Source organism: Mytilus californianus, unplaced genomic scaffold, assembly GCF_021869535.1.
Source record: "Mytilus californianus isolate M0D057914Y unplaced genomic scaffold, xbMytCali1.0.p SCAF_7, whole genome shotgun sequence".
Lineage (NCBI taxonomy): Eukaryota > Metazoa > Mollusca > Bivalvia > Mytilida > Mytilidae > Mytilus > Mytilus californianus.
Genome location: NW_026262723.1, coordinates 76,727,910 through 76,750,602, shown reverse-complemented (window position 1 = coordinate 76,750,602; position 22,693 = coordinate 76,727,910). Strand labels below are relative to the sequence as shown.

The window sequence follows — 22,693 nt, the reverse complement described above, 5'->3', positions numbered from 1 at the left end:
CCAATAGATGACTTGCCATAGATGCAAAATTGGCTATAATATAGAGTATGCTTTTAAATAGGACAGTAGTATTATGTAATTTTGCATCTTAAATTGAGGATCTAGCTTAAAAATCTTGGAATTATTTATGAGTGTTTCTGTAATGAAATTATACTAATAAAGTTTGTCTCCTTCAGCTAATAAGTCCAGTACAGATGCCCAGTTATCATTAGCACTTACATGGAACAGGAGTGACATTGCTAAAAATCAAATCTTTAAATTAGCAAGTAGAGATAAATGGCAGGTAAGTCAAACTTTTTAAATGTAGTAAAAAGTTATAAAGTACACAGTTTATGAATTTGGAAAGACAATTGCAAGCTATTATTTGTTATTAATTTTTATAACAATATAACAAAATGTTTGACTTTGAGATGTCAGTAAAATATTTTGTTTGTAAATTTGGTAAGGAAAATTCTTTTCAAAACATCAGGAGGGTTTAAAGGTATATGTAGTAGTTAAAAACTACTTTTTTGCTTTTTACAAAGAGTAAAATAAAGTAAAATAAAATGAATGTATTCCAAGAAAGTGTTAAAATTGTTTTCAAATAAACAATTCCTCTTTTGGCTGCAAAGACATCTACTGTAAGTTCAAAGGCTGAGCTACTGTAAGTTTCAAAGGCTGACATTATTTATCAAAAAATCTTTTATGTATTAAAGAGAGAAGTACAATTTCTAAATATAATACATACTACAGCAAACGGAAATAACAACCTACAATCACCTACTGTGGATTCAGTATTATTCTTTGGATACCAATTTTTGTGGATTTCGTAGGTAAAGGTGAATCAGGAATTCAAATTTTTATCAATGACACATTTTCTATAAGGGTTTAACAATGACACATTTTCTATAAGGGTTTAACAATGACACATTTTCTATAAGGGATTAACAATGACACATTTTCTATAAGGGTTTAACAATGACACATTTTCTATAAGGGATTAACAATGACACATTTTCTATAAGGGTTTAACAATGACACATTTTCTATAAGGGTTTAACAATGACACACTTTCTATAGGGGGTTTAACAATGACACATTTTCTATGAGGGTTTAACAATGACACATTTTCTATAAGGGTTTAACAATGACACATTTTCTATGAGGGTTTAACAATGACACATTTTCTATAAGGGATTAACAATGACACATTTTCTATGAGGGTTTAACAATGACACATTTTCTATAAGGGTTTAACAATGACACATTTTCTATGAGGGTTTAACAATGACACATTTTCTATGAGGGTTTAACAATGACACAGGTTTAACAGTGACACATTTTCTATGAGGGTTTAACAATGACACATTTTCTATAAGGGTTTAACAATGACACATTTTCTATGAGGGTTTAACAATGACACATTTTCTATAAGGGTTTAACAATGACACATTTTCTATGAGGGTTTCACAATGACACATTTTCTATGAGGGTTTAACAATGACACATTTTCTTTAAGGGTTTAACAATGACACATTTTCTATAAGGGTTTAACAATGACATATTTTCTATAAGGTTTGATGCAGACTTTGGCAAAACTATGGAATTAAATAACCATGAAAAAACAAGTGTTTCTCATCCACAAAAATTGCACCCACAAAAAATAAATGAATCCACAGTAATATAAAAGGCAGAGAGACAAACAAATGATAAAGTGCATACTGTGATTTGGTTAAACTAGTTGTCTTGGTACCTTCCATGTATCTATGTAAATTGTAAAATGGAGTCAACAACATTGAACAGTTGTATTATTAGTGAACAATAGATCACAGTTTATTTTGTATTCCTTAAAAATAAGGTTGTAAGGTTCCATTGGATTTGTTTTCTTTTTTTTCAGGAAATGAATCTTGATGATGGAATGGTAAAGTCATTGATCCAGAACAGAACAGAATTTGTCAAGTTATTCTTGGAGAATGCCACAGATATGGAACAGTTCTTAGATATCAACAATCTGTGGAATATTTATGCCAATGTAAGCAAACAGGAATTTTTTCTCTCCATTAAGAGCAATATGAATCGAAAGACTAAATATCCAGTAAAATACAATATCAATCAAGACAATCTCTCCATACCTAAATGCAGAACACATTTAGACTGAAATAGCTTTTGTTTTTGTTCATATTCATATTCATTTCAATTCTTTTTAAAATGTTAAATAGAAAATAAAAACATGCACTTTTGTTAGAATGAACTAAAGTCATATAGTTGCTGTGGATGTTATCCATTAACTTGCATACATCCATATAAGAAAGATAGTTGTGGGTCTTGAAACAGTAAGACATTTTTCTACTACTGTGAATTCACAATTGTTTGTGGGTCACCAAATTTTGTTGATTTTGTGAATATAGGGTAACCACAAATTTAAATGTTTAACAAACTATAAATAGATTATAGGCTTGTATACAAATTTTTTGAACACCACTAAATGAAAAACTCACGAAAATACAATTTTTTCCTAAATCTACGAAAATTAGTGCCCACAAAAATAAATGAATCCATAGTGAATAAAAAAGGTTTATTTTGCCAAAAATAAAGGCAAAAATAAAAAGTTGAAGAGATTGAAATTTATAAACAACTGAATATTAACATAATTTTCAGTGTATGGTAGACAAGTCAGACAGGGCAGCCCAGCTTCTAAAAAATCACATGATGTACATAAAGGTAGGTATGCTGATGTATAGCTTTAAAGGGCTTCTGAAATTATATAGTTATTGTTTTCTAGCTTTAAGAGATCTTTATATCTTTCTCTTTATCTGGAAATTTACAAAGATGTATGTTTTAAATTTGGTATACTGTAAATTAAGAAATTATAGTGAGGTTTTTATTAATGCAAATAATGTGACTGGGTGAATTATAAGAACTCACATTTTGATATCTGATACATGTAACTCTATGCAGATTTACCTGAAATCGCAATAAATAATCTCGTAATAAATGCATGCAATAATTTTTAGATTTACAGTATGTCAGTGTGATAGTAACCCAACCAATGAAAGTCAATAACAACTCACACACATCCACTTTGTCATAGATCCCATATATTCATAGGATGGTTATGAGTTAATTACTGGTTTGGTTAATGCCCTGTGTTGGTCTTAACTACACTTAAGTGAACTTTGGAATCGTATGATGGGTGATGCTATCATTCAGGATTTTGATTAGTCGGAATCATGTCACATGTAACTCTGGTTACTATTGAAAGCATTTTTCCCTACAGCATTTGTAACTTTTCTTCTTTTGCATATTCAAAGTTTGAATTTTTGATAATATAGAATGCTACAAGGGTGAGTATGCAGCTATCACATGATAAAACACTGAGTGAATCATTTAATATGTATGCAGTGATTTTATAGTTTACTGAGATATCACAACATTATTAACTGATTATTTTATATCTTTTATGGAACGTTTTTTGTATGATAATTTGAAACTTTTTCTTATGTTTTTCTTTATTTTAAGCACTATAGCATCATATTACTATAACCTATTCGTTCCTGCATATTACAATAGTACGTTAGCACTGACCACCACCTTCCACTAAAATAATTTCAGTATTTCACTTACCAATTTAACGAATGCATTTTGAATTTGCAAAAAATATGAACAAATATTCTTTATTGAAATAAAGCAAATTAAAAAAAAATTTTCCGATGAATTCATATTCCATGTACACACTGTTGGCTGTTTTCATGTAATAGACTGGTTTTGAATTGCTTAAAGCCACAGTTGGGATTTTCATTTCTGTAGTGAAATAACATCATCAGAGGCATATATTGGACATTACTTTCATCAAGTTTATTCATCTGGTGATACAGAACAAAAGCTTTGTATAAATAGACTTTCAAAAGCAATTACAATGTACTAATACAGTTTTATTGTGACTAGAAATTTTTATCTAAAGAGCTTGTTTGTTAAAGAATAATATTGTGATCTGTGAATTCATTCCCATACTCAGTTAATAATGTTATGCTGAAATGGTTTTAAAGTGAAAGTGTACAAAAAATACAATGGTAAATTACTGTATGTACTGCATCTCAAGAGTTTAAAAAAAATGATATCTATATTAACCAAGAATTTTTGTATTGATATAGTCTTAAATCAGATCGTTAGTATTTTTGTTTGAATTGTTTTACATTTGTCATTTTGGTGCCTTTTAAAGCTTACTATATGGTATGGGTTTTGCTCATTGTTGTAGGCTGTACAGTGACCTACAGTTGTAAACTTCTATGTCATTTGGTCTCTGGTGGAGAGTTGTCTCATTGTCAATCATACCACATCTTATTATTATAATTATTATATCTCTACAGAATAGTTTGATTGATATTTTGAAAATGTAGTACCTGTAGTTATATTATTTTTAGAATATAGTATTATCAAGTCTAAAACTAGTTATCTAAACATGGTTTCTGATGGCTTCAGATGGTATTATTTGTTGCTGGTTTCTTATCATGATATTTCATGTATACAGAAATAGAAAGGTTTTCCCTCCTACCACAATCCACCACAAACCACCACTAACATATGAAAATAATTAATCCTGCAAAACCCAGACATTTTAGTGGTTTTTAACTATGATTTTACCAATTGTACACAATGCATAAAACTGGTCATATAGAACTATTTGATTTTTTTCAGCAATCCTGGGGAGCTTATTTCTGTTGCCGACCTTTAAGTACATTCCTTGAACAGCCTCCAGATTTACTGGTACAGATTGGTAAAGTGATTGTTCATCTTCTGGGAGATGAAGCTTTAAACCCTTACAAAGGTAATAACGACATCTTTTTATGCAAATATAAGTGGATTTATCTAGATGATACATGATCTGTGTTGAAATTTTCCTTCTTTAGAAGCACCTCTTGTGATTTGCAGTTATTTTGTTTTTATTTATAGATTAAATTATAAAATCAACTTTAAGGATTTTTTTAGTACAATATATTGTATTACACATGTATGTATTATCTATGTTCAATTTTTAGATGAGTTTAACTGCAGTAACCAAAACTAGAAGTTTTATGACATATGCATGTAAATGTTTTAGTATTGTATTGGAATGAGTATTAAGAGCATCAGCAAAACCTGCCATTTATTAGAAATATATGCTACTTAAATATTTCTTTCTTTCATATTTGTGTATTATGAATACATTGCTACCTTAATTAGTAAAATCAATCTTTTTGCTTAATGTATTTATTGTAACACCATTAGGGTAGTTATTTACCAAAAGGACTGGGTGTAATAGAACAGTTACATACTACATGTATACTAGTCCACCACAAAGTGGTAATGGAGTAAAGTTTTACTTATCTTTATATCATTATATGCTTGAAAAACAAAAAGTTTGGTATTATATAGTATAATTTGGACAATATAGGAATCTTCCTGATTTTGAATTTAGAAATTTTGGCCATGCTCAGCATTTATCCTGTCATTTCAAGTTTTGCCCCCTTCAGCTTAGAAATTTTAATGTTTTTTAGAACCCACTTTGTCACTGCAACTCCTCTCATACAATTAATTTATATGTTCTTATAAATTGGTATTGATTAATTCAACTGATTTTGAGCTGCACAAATATTCTGTTTTACAATAAACAAGTATTCACCACTAACTTACATTCCCCATTTCCATTCTCAATTTTATTATGTTCACAACATTTGTATTTGGATATTAAATTGTTGATCAGTGGTGATCAGTGGTCAATATCATATTCTACAAATGTTTACTTTTCATTGACAAGTGTAATATGTGTTAGATCCTAATATGCATTTATGCATTTTGGTTGAATTTTCCTATCAACTAAAATATTATTAGCTCCTGCTTAGCAGACATTTTTCGTTCTGTCCTTTTTTCTCCGCCATTCAGAAATATGATTGTAGTTCACACTTTTTGTTGTGCCTGACTTTTGGTATGTAGTTCCATAACGATTAGCTATAGATCACATGTTTTGTTAATTTTTTTTCATTATGGATAGAATTATAGCCCATTTTTACATCTTAATTGCTAGAATCAGGGCATTTGTTTTGTACCAACACATCTAGTAAGAATTTCTGTCCTATGGAAGAAAATTGGTGGGCAGTTAATTGGTTGTTGGTATAGCCAATGTGGTAATTTTCATAGGAAAGATTGTTCTTCGCTGTGAGAATTTTTTTTTTACAAATAACCTATAAAAAAAGATTTTTGTTACCATAAATAGTAGGATAGGTGGACTGTATACTACTGTTGTTTCACTATCATATAGTTTATAAAACCATGATGTTCTGTTGCTTAGCTATTTAAACATCACATTTCTGTAGGTAAAGAACATTTTCATATTTCAATCATTTATTCAATGATACAGGGCCAGATGATAGTAAGTAGATAAGATTCAAATTTATCACATGGATCACCAAAACATTTTCTTACAACTGATCTGATAGTAGTCCTATAATATATGACCTTGGGCATTATTTTCTATTTCTGTATATTTCTGATATTTTCTTTTTTCTTATTTTGCTATTTTGCTATTTCTTATTTTCTTTTTTTTGTTTTTACTATCAATGTGTCACATTTAAAAAAAATGAAAATATCAGCATGAAAACGTTTAATAATGAAATATAATGCGAAGGCACATATTATAGGACTAATCTGATAGTTACTACATCTGTTAAAAAAAAATGTTTGCTGATAAGATTAAATTTGCTCAGGTGGCTGTTCCTCAGGTGTTACCAATTTCTATGATAGCAATTTTAAGTGTGTTTGTTGTCAAATTGTATGTTCAGTAACCAATTAAGTCTGTAAAATCAACCTCAGTTTGTATGGATGGTTTGTTTCAGTTTTGAATTTTGAGTCAGTTACTGAGAAACCTTTAATGGCACACCAACAATTCTGTCATAGTATAAAACAGTTTGATAACCCTTTGAGTCATAATGACTACAGTCTATACTTGAATTATATTAGTGAATGATGTATTTCTTGAAAACCTTTTATGGTGTTTCAATTTTGTTTCAAAACATATTGGGTTTTTTTTACAGTACAATATATTTTTGTAACAATGATAGGCTTCGTGTTACATCTGATTGATAATGTTACATTCAATCTAATTTTTGTCAATTCCCCTGATTATAATACAAATGAAATTTATTTCACCACTTAGTTTCGCATATAGTAAATTCCTGCTTATATTTTAGATTCACTTGACTTAAGTTTTGCATGTAGCTCCTTATTTCAGAAATCAATTGTGATATTTTAGTGATATTTCCTAACTGCAATCATTTTTGTGTAGTACAAAGCAATTTTGCATCAGAACCTACATTTAATGCTTGAGTGGCTTGGTTGTGCTTCCCATTCTATATATAATGTCCAAAGTGGTGTGTCATTAGTATTGTACTTCTTTAATGGTAGGATTTTTAAAGGCACATGAGAGTATATTTTTTGCTTACACAGCTGTGATTGTCAGTTTTTCATACCCAAGTTCAGTGGTTCTCTCTAGTATCTCCGGCTTCCTTAACAAATAAAACTGACCCACAGGAAGTAGCGCAATAGTACTGAAAGTGGCATTAAACACCAATCAATCAATCTTCCTCTCGCATATAAAGTTTATTGTTTTTTTAACGTTCTGAATATATTGATCAGTTGGAAGAAAATGTCAATGGTAAGGTGGTCCTCACAAAGTAGAATGTGTGAAGTGGCAATTTCAGAGACACAAAAATCTGTCATATAAATATATATGTATTCATTTCTGCTTATCAGTATACTGAAATTTCTGTCCATTGCTGCTTGTTTTATTAGTTTTGTGGTATTAAGTTAATATAAGAGATTATAATGCACCTGATAGGTGAGCAGAAGACAGGTGACAGAAGCAAACAAAAGTACCATTATTTTAGCTATTAACATACTGGTTGTAACTTTTTACTAAAAGCAAATTTATTCATTCATAAAATACTATAATAATGTGCATACTGTGACCATTCACATCATCATATCATCATTTTTACATAAAAAAATATCTTCAACCAAATTATATATATATCTTAGTGTATTGTATGCTTTACTATACCAACTTCCTTATAAGGATGCTTTATTTACCTAATAGTGCATTTAAAATATAGTTATCCCTTTTAGAATTTAGTTTCTATAAAAAAAAATATCACTCAAACAAACTTCTATTGGATTGTTTAAGAAGATAACAAGGGAACAACAAGAAAACATTAGATGAAAAAACAAAGAAAGACAACATCATGGGAAAATGAAAAGAAGATGAAAATCCAAAAAATCCAAAAAAATTACTAAAATATGAACTTAGACTAATATAATCTGGAGATGGCAGGCAACACCCATCTTCTTTGAAAGACTCACACATTTTCGTGTACACAGAATGGTAAAAATCTTTCAAAGCAACACTTTGGACCAAGCTTCCTTATGTCAAAGAAATTTTTCCAAATTGTTTGATTGAAGGTCAATATAATGAATTAGAATTGTAGACTGTATTACTTATTAGATAAATTATGTATTATATATAACTTTTTTTTTCAAACCTAAATTTTTCTCACATACACATAGCACAGTCATGAAGATGATCTTAGGAATTCAGACCTAAACATTGGTTAAAGTCATGGTATAAAACCTAAAAAAAAATAACACCCTGAAACTTAGGCTTAGGCAAGAAAACCATAGCATTATGTAACCTGATGTGCAGCTTAGTGTATTATGCTTATTTACCTTTATTACCATATACATGCACATAGTAAAATTTTGCTTGTTATCAGCTGATGTTATTTTCAATGATTTTTTCTAGGAAGCAGCAGTTCAACTTACATTGTAGGAAATGTACTACCCAAATTAGGATATATAAAAACACAAGAAACAGAAAGTAAGTAAAATGATGTACAATGTATCTTATTAAGGTAGACTATTGCCAATGCTGGTTAAAGGTTTTTTCTTGACTTTGCAAACATTTATATTAAAGTGTACGTTATTGTAATTATTTTGTAGAAATACAGATATTGGAGAATAAAACAGAAAGTTTTCCTCAGACTCTGAAAATTAAACATTATATAGATGCTATTTACAGGATTTTGAGTTTTGTTTATTTGGAAAAAGTTTCAATGTTTATTTTTACAGAAAGAAAACATATGGCCTTTTCCAAAAGAAGATCTAAAATGAAAGTTTATTTTGATAATCCAAACAAAGAATTATTTCTATGGGCAGTGATGATGAATAGGAAAGATATAGCAATGCTTTTCTGGAAACGTGGAAGAGATTATACATGTAAGTTGGTTTATTATTTTACATACTTAGAACCATAATAAAGACAACCATTTCAAGGTATTTTTATGCCCCCACTTTGGGCGATGGGGGCATTAAGGGTTACCCTTGACCGTCCGTCCGTCATTCCGTCTGTCCATTTTCGTTTCCGCACTCTAGCGTAAGTTTGCCTCATTCAAATGTTAAGAAACTCATACACAATGCTAATAACCACAACAAGCAATAAAGCTGCCCATTGCTTTGAAAATTGATTTACACATAAACTTTGAGATCACTTGTTGTTCCCTAGCCCGAGCCTCAAGTGGATATAGTTATGGTCATGCATAACATTACAGAAACTTTGAATACAAAATTGATCAACAAGGGAAGGTCTCAAATAAGTCCATGTGGCTGAAATACAAAAGCTTGAAATACGCTTTATAATGTAATCTATGTTCCTGTTGTACAACTCAATACTGAACACACAATTTTATTTCTCATTTACACAGTGGCATAGGACATTTGGCTATGACCTAGAGATCACTGTTATATTTAAACATTTTAATGAGAAAACTAACCATATTTAAACTTTATGATGAGAGAAAACTAACCAAAGTATTAATTTGCCTCTAGCTTAATGCCTTTTGGAAGATTTCACCTGCTTTCATAAATATCATGTCTACTTTCCCTTTCAAGTTCATGCAACTGTATTTGATAACATCAGAGTGTTTACCTCAAATTAGGTATCTATTACAGAGTATTAGCAGCATAGCAAAAATAACATGCTAATTTTAGTTACTGTGGATTCAGGGTTACTTTTTTTTGTTTATTGAGGAAAAATGGTATTTTCTGGGATATTTTATATCAAGGTTTTATGAAAGTCTGCACACAAGCCTTTAGAAAACATGTACTTTGTTGGACATTTAAATTCATGGTTTATTTTTACTCATGAAATCCATGAAAATTGGTATCCCACAATTAATAAAGATTTCACAGTATGTTATCTTTCACTACTTCTGTATTGTATATCCTTAATATTCTTTTTTATATGTACAGAAATTTCTAAAAGACAATGTTTGGGTTCTTTTCAGGTTCGGCTCTGATGGCCAGTGCTTTGACCAAAGCTTTATCAAACATAGCAGATTCTGATGAAGATATGGAGCTAAGCTTGTCATACATGGAAAATTCTAAGTAATTATCTTGTTCATGTATTATTGAAATGGTATTTCAGTCATTCTGGTACTGCCTTGCATTCAAAATATCTATTTCAATGATGTGAATGTTGACTAGTTATACGACCGCAAAAAAATTTTGTGGTCGTATATTGGTATGACGTTGGCGTCGTCGTCGTCGTCGTCGTCGTCGTCGTCGTCGTCGTCGTCGTCGTCGTCGTCTGGCGTCGTCGTCGTCGTCGTCGTCCGGCGTCGTCGTCCGAATACATATTGGTTTTCGCACTCTAACTTTAGTTTAAGTGAATGGATCTTTTTGAAATTTGACCATAAGGTTAAATACCACAAAAGGAAGGTTGGGATTGATTTTGGCGGTTATGGTACCAACAGTTAAGGAATTAGGGGCCAAAAAGGGGCCAAAAATGAGCATTTTCTAGTTTCCAGACAATAACTGTGGAACGGTGTATGGATCTCTCTGAAATTATACTACAATTTTCCATACCACAAAGGGATGGTTAGGATTTGCTTTGGGGGGTTATGGCTCAAACCGTTTAGGAATTAGGGGCAAAAAAGGGGGAAAAACAAGGTTGTCCTGGTTAATGGACAAATACTTTAGTACAAAACATAATTTAAAGCAGTGTAAGGGAGATAAATCAAATACATCATTGAAATTATCTCCCTTACACTGCTTTTAAATTATGTATAAAGTAATGGTTAATGAACAATAAAGATAATCTAAAACAGTGTAAGGGAGGTAATCCAAATACAACGTTTTGGTTACTTCCCTTACACTGCTTTTAAATTATGTTTAAAGAAATGCATATTTATAAAGGAAGACCAGTAAAAATATCTGCAAATGTTTTCATCTTTTTTTTTTACAAAAAAATCCATATGAAAGATTTGACACTATATTTTTATTAATTCTATTATAAATTAGATTAAGTTAGCACTATGGTAAATTTAAATGGGTAATTATGGTTGCCAACTCCATTGGAAATTTGAATTGAGATTATGACCATATCTTGAGGGAAAGAATTTTTTTTGGGGAAAAAGAGGGGGGGGGGATAAAAAGAAATTGTGGGGGGCCAATTTTTTCTCATTTCAGATTTCAGAAATTAAAAAGAATTATTCTTCAAATATTATTTTTTTTTCAAATTTCAAATATTGAAAAATTTCAAGAAGTAATCTTTAATTGCACAGTATGGCGCATTAGATTTGTAAAATCTTTGATCACATTTATTTATTTGTTATGCCAAATCTAACAGTGTATTTAGATTTTTAATTTTGGGTCCAGTTTTCAAATTGGTCTACATTAATGTCCAAAGGGTCCAAAATTAAACTTTGTTTGATTTTAGCAAAAATTGAATATATGAGGTTCTTTGATATGCTGAATCTAAACATGTATTTAGATTTTTGATTTTTGGCCCAGTTTTCAAGTTGGTCCAAAATGGGGTCCAAAATTAAACTTTGTTTGATTTCAACAAAAATTGAATATATGGGGTTCTTTGATATGCTGAATCTAACCATGTATTTAGATTTTTTATTTGTGGACCCCGTTATCTAATTGGTTCATATTGAGGTCAAAAGGGTCCAAAATTAAACTTTGTTTGATTTCATCTAAAATTGAATTATTGGGGTTCTTTGATATTCCAAATCTAACCGTGTATTTAGGTTTTTAATTTTGGGTCCTGTTTTTTAAATTGGTCTACATTGAGGTCCAAAGGGTCCAAAATTAAACTTAGTTTGATTTTAACAAAAATTGAATTCTTGGGGTTCTTTGATTTGCTGAATCTAAACATGTGTTTAGATTTTTGATTATGGGCCCAGTTTTCAAGTTGATCCAAGATAGGGTCCAGTATTTAAACTTTGTATGATTTCAACAAAAATTGAATAAATGAGGTTCTTTGATATGCTGAATCTAAACATGTATTTAGATTTTTGATTATGGGCCCAGTTTTCAAGTTGGTCCAAATTGGGGTCCAAAATTAAACTTTGTTTGATTTCAACAAAAATTGAATATATGAGGTTCTTTGATATGCTGAATCTAACCATGTATTTAGATTTTTTATTTGTGGGCCCTGCTATCAAATTGGTTCATATTGAGGTCAAAAGGGTCCAAAATTAAACTTTGTTTGATTTCATCGAAAATTGAATTATTGGGGTTCTTTGATATGCCAAATCTAACCGTGTTTTTAGATTTTTAATTTGGGTCCTGTTTTTTAAATTGGTCTTCATTGAGGTCCAAAGGGTCCAAAATTAAACTTAGTTTGATTTTAACAAAAATTGAATTCTTGGGGTTCTTTGATATGCTGAATCTAAACATGTGTTTAGATTTTTGATTATGGGCCCAGTTTTCAAGTTGGTCCAAGTTGGGGTCCAAAATTAAACTTTTTTTGATTTCAACAAAAATTGAATATATGGGGTTCTTTGATATGCTGAATCTAACCATGAATTTAGAATTTTTATTTGTGGGCCCCGCTATCAAATTGGTTCATATTGAGGTCAAAAGGGTCCAAAATTAAACTTTGTTTGATTTCATCAAAAATTGAATTATTGGGGTTTTTTGATATTCCAAATCTAACTGTGTATTTAGATTTTTAATTTTAAATCCCGTTTTTTAAATTGGTCTACATTAAGGTCCAAAGGGTCCAAAATTAAACTTAGTTTGATTTTAGCAAAAATTGAATTCTTGGGGTTCTTTGATATGCTGAATCTAAACATGTGTTTAGATTTTTTATTATGGGCCCAATTTTCAAGTTTGTCCAAGTTGGGGTCCAAAATTAAACTTTGTTTGATTTTAACAAAAATTGAATATATGGGGTTCTTTGATATGCTGAATCTAACCATGTATTTTGATTTTGGACATTGGACCATAATAGGTAAATTAAAAAAATTCAAGTTCATAGACCACATTCTTTCTGTGTCAGAAACCTATGCTGTGTCAAATATTTAATAACAATCCAAATTCAGAGCTGTATCAAGTTTGAATGTTGTGTCCATACTTGCCCCAACTGTTCAGGGTTCGACCTCTGCGGTCGTATCAAGCTGCGCCCCAGCGAAGCATTTTATCTTAAATTGTCCAAGGGCACTCCAGCTTCCTCCCAATGAAAACTGACCACCGCTAAAAAGCCATTAGTTCTGAATCTGAGAGTGGCATTAAACATCAATCAATCAATCCAAGGGTCCAAATTTTGAATTATCATATTAATGACTGTGGTAACATGTTGATTGCATAAAAATTGGCTGAGAAAATATTTCAAAACCCTATAGTATTTTTAAATAAAAGAAATAGAACTATTTTTTAAAAAACATAGCATTTGTTGTTCATGCTATATAACTTGCTCATGTAGGAGAACATGGTGCAACAAACTGCACCAATAATAAAAATGCAATATCAACAATACACAATTATATCCAATTATGTGAGAAAGTGTGATGAAACTATGCACATATAAAAATGTCATTATACAGTTTGGCATTGGTTTAGGTCAGCTATGGAAGCACAGCACAACAGACTGTAAAGAAAAGCATAAAATGAAACAGTTAGCTAATGTTGGCGAGTGATTTGAATTTTTAATGATTACCATATGGAAAAGGTCATGTAAATCTTATAATTTCTTTGTGCCTGTTGTCAATTGTTTCTTATGCTGGTTTTAAAGTCGAAACCAAACTTGAAAATGAAAATATATGGTTGATCAAATACATTATCCACAATCATGATCAATAAGTAAAAAAAAATTACTTCAAGAGGAAATTCTTCATGAACATACAGTTAAGGGGAATATTTCTTTTTGTCTGAGTTTTGTGTATATCACTATCAGGTATTCTAAAGAGCTCATGGGTCTTTCTTAGGTTTTATGAGGGTCTAGCATGTAGTTTGATAACAGAGTGTTACATACAGAACCGATATTTAGCCACATCCATGTTAGTACAGACAGTAGAACAGTATGGTAATACCACACAGTTTACGATAGCTGATGCTAATGAGATGATGGATTTCATGGGACAAACAGCATGTATGGCTAAACTCAACAGTATTTGGAAGGGTAGAATGGCTCTTTATACATCTAACATGAAGGTATATTATTGATTCTTAATATCATGTAAGTAGGTCTGGGCTAAAGCATTACTGATTAAGGTTTCATTAAATTGTTTGATATCTTCATCCCTGAAGCAGCTGTGAACAAAGCATAGTATGAGATCCTGAAATGGAATAATTAAGATAGATAAAGGATGTTTCAAAAGTAATATTGCTTAATTTATTCTACTAGGTAATGCAAGTATTGACATGAAAATCAGACCCTTTGCATTAATTCAAATTTCGTTTTCCCATGGGATGATACAGGATTTTTCATGAAACTTTAAACATTACATATATCACTTATGCAATTCCAAAGCAGAGGATAACATTTGCAGTTTGCATATCGTCTAAGGGTCAATGGGAGGATAGTGGAAATAGTGTTTTCTTAGGTGTTCTACTGCATTTGTGATTTGAATTCATTTAGATATTCAAGACAAAATGTTAAATCCATAATTTTATCTGCAAACTTCTTGGATAACAAGGTAACTAAATATATAATCAGATATAAGGATATGAGATTTTGGTACTCACGAAGAATATCAGATAGAAATATTTCATAAATTATGTTAACTCAAATTTTTGTCATATAACGGTAGTACTGTAAACTAGGTTATTTTTGCTGAAACTATTTTCTTGTCGACTTGATCGACTTGCAGTCATTTATTCCTAAAGTTTTTTAATAGTTGATGTATTAAATAAAGATTAGATCTAAGTTTGACATATATGCGATTTTATATATCTTTCACATGTAAGTTAAAGGGGAATTATAAATAAAAGACAGGTAAAAATTCTTTTTGAGATTGAAATAATACTATTTTCTTTCTATGAGCAATTTTCTGATCTGTCAGATACCTACTTTTTGTTTGCCAATTGTTTGATTTTTTCAATATGTCAAATTTTTTTCACACAATTCTCCAATACTACTGAACATAATAAGTCCTTCTGCTCCTGTTTTCTGTAACTTTGAATAATGTATGGGAGTACGATTAGCCCATCAATGTGTGCTTTCTTGTTTATATGACTAAAAGGTATTCCAGTAAGTTTTGCCTAAAAGAACTGTTTAAGGATATTATACCTGTGTAGGTTTAAAAAGGCAGTAGCCTAAAATGAAAATAGAATTAAAATAAGGTTGTATCAGTAATTGTTTAATAATAATTGAATGGGTATGAAGATATTTGATTATGTGTGATAATACAACATTTTCTTATTTTCAGATTATCATCAGCATTTTTATTCCATTCCTGATCCCTGCAATTAAGTTTATTACCAGTAAAGCTCCGGGGGAAGATTTAGAAAGGGAGGAAGAAGAAATAATCGAGGAAGAATGTATGGCCATGTCAGAAGATCCTCATGCCACGACAAATAAAGTGACACCTGAAAACACAATAGACTTTACAGAGAAAGAATTGAAGCCAAAAAAACATGGAAAATTTTACAAAGTTGCCATGTGTGCTTGTGGAAATACTGATGACACAATCAGCATACCTTATGCCATTTATTACTTCTACACAGCACCTGTCACTAAATTCTGGATCTATTTGGTAAGGTCTACGACTCTTTTTATAAGTTTACTCTTATGAAAAGAATGTTAGATCAGATTAAATTAAAATCAAAGAAATACATGTTCATATGCGAAATCAATATAATCTTATATTTGCACCTTTTTGCTTTTGAAGGCTGTCATATATATCATAGTTAAATTATATTGATAAGTTATATTATTTGGAACTTTAACTTTTGCCTCTTTCAGATTTCTTACTTGGTGTTCTGACAGATTTATATGATATAGATAATAGTGGATCATTGATCCTTGCCTCTTTCAGATTTCCTACCTGGTGTTTATAGGTATATTCACATTGTTTGTACTGACAGATTTACCTGATATAGATAATTGTGGAACATTAATCTTTGCCTCTTTCAGATTTCTTAACTGGTGTTTATAGGAATATCGTGATAGATTTACTTGATATAGATAATAGTGGATCATTAATCTTTGCCTCTTTCAGATTTCCTACCTGGTGTTTATAGGAATATTTACATTGTTTGTACTGACAGATTTACATGCTACAGATGATGGTGGAATATCTGTGTATGAGTATATAACTTGGGGATGGACAGTCACTATGGTGACGGAGGAAGTCAGACAGGTACTTCAATTTGTAAAACAACTTTGAGAAAAATCTAGATACCATCTGAGAATAAGGAGATGTGGTATGATTGTCAATGAGACAACTATCCACCAAAGTTTTAAATAAGTGGATATAAGCAATTACAGGCAACTGTACGGCCTTCAACAATGAGAAAAACCCATACAGAATAGTCGACTATAAAAGGCCCCGACACGAAAAATTTGAATAAATTCAATTGAGAAAACTTATGGCCTAATTTATAATAAAACAATTTATGAAAATCAAATATGACAGACATGAACTACAGGCACCTTACTTGGGACAGGCACATTAAGAATGTTGCTGGGTGAAACATGTTTGAAGGCACCATGACTGCCCTATACTTGAGTTTTGAATAAGTATGATATTGGCTCCTATCAAAGTAACTTAACATTAATATTTTGTCAAGTATTTGAATAAATGGTATTCCTCTACTCATGAAATCTGCGAAAATTGATATTCCACAAATATACACAGTAAATGAATTCAAAGCATATGTAACATTTGTCATAAGTACAAAACAGCTATGTATATCAAATTATATTTTCTTCACATAGTAAATTTAAAAAAACTAATGTAGTTAAACTTTCTGTGCCTTTTCAATATAGATTTTATGTTGTCGTTACATCAAAGTTGAACATGAATCGGTAATAATATGTTTCAAGCCAGATATCTATTATTAATGCAGCTAGTTATATATTTTGCTACTATTTATTTTTTTTTTCTCACTCATTGGTATTTAAACATTAAAATATTCATTAGAAGTTTATAATTGTTTGAGTGTGGAGAAAGCATGTCATAGGAAAGCTGTATTAATTTCATTTCTTCTAATAGGTCTTCCAGTGGGATCCACAATTAATGTATTTCTTCTAATAACTTGGACAATAACAGATACAGATACAAATTAAATTTTACATTTAAAACTGTAATTTGATACCTACAATTATGTCCATTATAAATGAAATCTATAAAAATTCTTTTAATAGAAAAATATGAAATATGAATGGCCAATATTATAAAAGACTGCATACTTTTATTTACAGTAATGTGTCAACAATCATCAAGGTAATCTAAACAACATAATTGATTAATGGTCTTTAACATTACAATTCTTTATATGGTAGATGATATATTGTTTATGTTGACAACTTTTAATGTCTTATTCACTATTGGATCAATGAATCATATTTACAGAATAAAAATTTAAGTTTTCTGTGTTATATAATCAAAAGCCAGTGTTTGTTTGCTAGCAATCATAATCCATATGTTATTCTTAGCTCACAAGGTTTAAGGTAGGCAATGCAAGTTCTGTGTTTGCCTCTATATATATACTATATATATATATATATATATTCATGCATTTCTAAGAATAATGCCTAAATTGGCATAACATTAAAAAAAAAAAAACAATGTGTGAGTTTATTTATGGAATCATATTTATAAGTGTCTTTTGAAAAATTTCATTATTTATATGTAAAAACATAAATTATAGTTTATTTTTGTCCTTTTTGCAAAATAGCTAAAATAACCTCAATGCAGTAGCTAGTTTTATGAACTAGTAATATTGAACTGCTATATTTTTATCCACATTTCACGTTATTGATATTTATGCAAATGGTTTCTTCTTTACAGAGATGTGTATAACTGTTTATTACTATTAAGTTTACACAATTGATTAAGGGTTCCTCGAGGATATTATAACTTTTGTGAGAAAAAATTAGGTTTTCCCCTGCTCCAAAAGGGTATATAGCTTATATTTTTATACGACCGCAAACAAATTTTGTGGTCGTATATTGGTATGACGTTGGCGTCGTAGTCGTCCGACGTCGTCATCATCGTCCGAAGACACATTGGTTTTCGCACTCTAACTTTAGTTTAAGTGAATGGATCTCTATTAAATTTTACCATAAGGTTCAATACCACAAAAGGAAGGTTGGGATTGATGTTGGGGGTTATGTTACCAACAGTTAAGGAATTAGGGGCCAAAAATAAGTATTTTTGTAACTTCCAGACATAACTTGTGTGTTAGTGTATGGATCTCTCTGACATTATACCATAAGGTTCCATATCACAAAGGAAATGCTGGGATTGATTTTTGGGGTCATTGCCTCAAAATTTTAGGAATTAGGGGCCAAAAAAGGGGCAAAAAACAAGCATTTTTCTAGTTTCAGGACAATAACTTGTGTGTAAGTGTATGTATCTTTATGAAATTGTACTACAAGGTTCCATATCACAAAGGGAAAGCTGGGTTTGAGTTTGGGGGTAATTGCCCTAAACGTTTAGGAATTTGGGGCCCAAAAAGGGGCCTAAAAACAAGCATTTTTCTAGTTTCCAGACAATAACTTGTGTTCAAGTGTATGGATCTCTCTGAAATTGTACTGCAAGGTACCATACCACAAAGGGAAGGCTGGGATTGAGTTTGGGGGTGATGAATCATGAGGGGGTTCAAAAAATTTGGCCACATATAAATATAGGTGGTTATTAAAACCTTACATACTTTAGACTTATAATATTATTGCGAACCCAATGATACTTTTCCACAGATTCACCTGCAAGTTACCTGTCGATTTAAACTTTTGTAAGTTCTTTTGTCCCATCTAATAAATACAATAGCTTTTGTTCTCTGTGTAGTTTATTTGATGGGACCTTTAAATTTCTTCCAAGAGAAATCTATCACTCACTGATTAATTTACCTGAACAAAAAATTGAACTGTCAAAAATGAAAATACATGTACAAATACTAAATAAGGACTAAAAAAAACTGCATGTGGTGTTGTATTTATTCAATATCAATAATTCATTTTTAATAGTTTCAATATAAACACTGATTCAAAAATTAAAAGTTGATTTCTGAACAAATTTTTTATATTTTCCCTATTAAAATTTGCTTTTTTTTGTGTGTTTGACAAATAAAAACTTGAAAATTATTGTGTTTAAATTAAGGTCTTGATAAATGTATTCTATAACTGAACAACAACAAGAACATGCAAATTCATTGGAACAATACATGTACTAAAAATTTTGTCAGAAATAAACTTTTTATAATTAAATCAGTGTTTATCAAAATGTTTATATTGAACAGATTGAAAATATATTATTGATATTGATTAAATACAATAATGCATGCAGTTTATGCGAGTTTATACAACTATTTCCGCCGAAAAAGAAGATAATTTTTTGGTCAGGTAAATTAATCAATGAGTGATAGATTTCTCCTAGAAGAAATTTAAAGGTCCCAGTGAAAAAACTACACAGAGAACAATAGCTATTGTATTTATTCAATAGGACAAGAGAATAGACAAAAGTTTAAATACACTGGTCAAGAGCAGACGACTCTGTGGAAGACTTTCATTTGGTTCGCAATAAACAACAAATTTTACCAATTTTCCATCTTTGATAATATTGTTCACCACACTTTCATCAAGATAGGAAAATAATGAAACATGTAATAATTTTACAAAAAGCTAAGATGCAACATTTTTAGTTGATCAAAACACTCAGTATTAAAGTTTATATTTTTGTCTCGCCTTGACAGAGTCAAAAAGTAAGACATAGGTATGCTGTTTCCGGTGTCGGCGGCGACGGCATCAACAATGTATTAGTTTGTGATTAGGTCTAGTTCATGGTGAACCACTAGTGGTAGGTCAATGATATTTGGTATGCAGTTGTATTAGCATTGGCACATCTCATTACCATGGAGATTATTTGGCCCCGCCCCCTCAGTAAAGGTCTGTTGACTTTGAAACTTTGCTTAGTTTTCATGTATTAGTTTGTGATTAGGTCAGTTTATGGGGAACCACTAGTGATAGGTCAATGATATTTGGTATGCAGTTGTATTAGCATTGGCATATCTCATTTCCATGGAGATTATTTGGCCCCGCCCTCTCATTCATGGTCTATTGACTTTGAAACTTTTGCTTAGTTTTCATGTATTAGTTTGTGATTAGGTCAGTTTAAGATGAACCACTAATGTAAAGTCAATGATATTTTGTATGCAAATGTATTGGCATTTGCAAGTTTTATTTCCATGGAGATTATATAACCCCACCCCCTAATTATGGTTCATTGACTTTGAAACTTTTACATAGTTTACAAGTTAATGTTTGTGTTTAGGTTTGTTTAAAGGGAACGACTTATGAAAAGTCAATGGTATTTGGTTTGCAGTTGTATTAGCATTGGCACATCTCATTTCCATGGAGATTGTTTAGCCCTGTACCTTCAGTCATGGTTCATTGACTTTAAATATTTTCATAACTTACACGTTAAAGTATTGCTATTTTAATTTCAACATTTGCATTATCAAAATAACAAATAGGCAAGACATATCTCTGTGTTAACAGTTTATTTTTAACACCAAAACTATTTTTGTCTATTTGGTATGTAAGCCATGTTTGACCTCCAATGCAGTCAGTGCAAAATTAAATGCCAACGAGCCACCAATAAGTGGAAAATAGAATTTGCAGAATACAGCCTTATTGCATTTTGTTGTTTTCTCTTCAGATACTGATGAAAGAACAGTTATCCCTATTATACAAACTACGCAGTTGGTGGGGCAGTGTGTGGAACAAGTTTGACTTGATCATGTATATATTGTTTTTGTCCTCATTTATTATGAGATTCTCTCTGTCAAAGGAGGACTTCCTTTGGGCCAGGATGACCTACAGTATAACCTTAGCCATGTATATCATGAGGACAATGCAGTTCTTTTTTGTGGAGAAAAATATTGGACCAAAAGTGATTATGATCAGGAAAATGGTATGTTTTTTCTTGTATTTGTTTTATTAGATTGCCATGAAAACTTATTATGTAGAACCAAATATTTTATATTGGGAAGTTCACTGGGGACTAGTGGGGACGGCTCTTAAAGATGATACTATGACACCATACTCTTTATTTGACGTTAGTGCACTACTCTTAAGAAATAGAAGTTTAACCTTGGATGAACAAATCCAACAACTCAATTCTACTTACTAAAATTTGCCAATCAATTTGCTGTATTATGGAAGTGGTTCAATTTGATTCAGGTCATTTTATTATGAAATTTTTATTTTATCAAAGTTCACCTGCTAAATTGTTCAATTTTAAGTAATTGTTGAAGATTTATTTGCATAATTTGGTTTATTTATCAAGAAACAGTTTTCCTTTTTAGCTCACCAGAGCCCAAAGGGCCCCATGTGAGCTTATGCCATCACTTGGGGTTCGTCATCGTCCGTCGTCTGTTGTCGTCATCTATCGTCGTAAACTATTTAAAAAATCTTCTCTTCTGAAACTACTGGGCCAAATACCTTCAAACTTTGAATAAATGTTCCTTGGGGTATCTAGTTTATAAATTGTATTCGAAGTTTTGATCCATCGACAAACATGGCAGCCATGGCTAAAAATAGAACATAGGGTCAAATGCAGTTTTTGGCTTATATCTCAAAAACTAAAGCTTTTAGAGCAAATCTGACATGGGATAAAATTGTTCAATTGGTCAAGATCTATCAGCTCTGAAATTTTCAGACGAATCGAACAACCCATTGTTGGGTTGCTTCCACCCAATTGGTAGTTTTAACAAAATTTTGCAGTTTTTTGTTATTATTTTGAATATTATTATAGATATATATAAACTGTAAGCAGCAATAATGTTCAGCAAAGTAAGATCTACAAAAAAGTTAATATGATCATTATTGTCAATTGACCCCTTAAGGAGTATTTGCCCTTTAAAGACAATTTTACACAATTTGTTCATTAAGTTTGCTAACATTTAAAAATCTTCTCCTCTGAAACTACTGGGCCAATTACCTTCAAACTTTAACTAAATGTTCCTTAGGGTATCTTGTTTATAAATTGTATCCAAAGTTTGTATCCATCGACAAACATGGCTGCCATGGCTAAAAATAGAACATAAGGGTCAAATGCAGTTTTTGGCTTATATCTCAAAAACTAAATCTTTTAGAGCAAATGTGACATCGAGTAAAATTGTTTAATTGGTCAAGATCTATCGGCCCTGAAATTATTAGACGAATCGAAGAACC

General features: G+C 30.8%; 1 protein-coding gene across 4 annotated transcripts in view; it reads left to right on the top strand.

The window, feature by feature from the left end:
- The window catches only part of LOC127709020 (transient receptor potential cation channel subfamily M member-like 2), a 66,660-nt gene that overhangs the window by 20,094 nt on the left and 23,873 nt on the right, over positions 1–22,693 (top strand). For all 4 annotated transcript variants that reach the window (XM_052214289.1, XM_052214291.1, XM_052214288.1 and 1 more), the window contains exons 11-21: positions 177–283; positions 1,877–2,011; positions 2,638–2,700; positions 4,675–4,804; positions 8,810–8,884; positions 9,136–9,282; positions 10,350–10,449; positions 14,280–14,505; positions 15,723–16,049; positions 16,515–16,655; positions 21,177–21,431. In XM_052214289.1, coding sequence (XP_052070249.1) covers positions 177–283; positions 1,877–2,011; positions 2,638–2,700; positions 4,675–4,804; positions 8,810–8,884; positions 9,136–9,282; positions 10,350–10,449; positions 14,280–14,505; positions 15,723–16,049; positions 16,515–16,655; positions 21,177–21,431 — 1,706 coding nt within the window. The remainder of the gene's footprint in view (positions 1–176; positions 284–1,876; positions 2,012–2,637; positions 2,701–4,674; positions 4,805–8,809; positions 8,885–9,135; positions 9,283–10,349; positions 10,450–14,279; positions 14,506–15,722; positions 16,050–16,514; positions 16,656–21,176; positions 21,432–22,693) is intronic.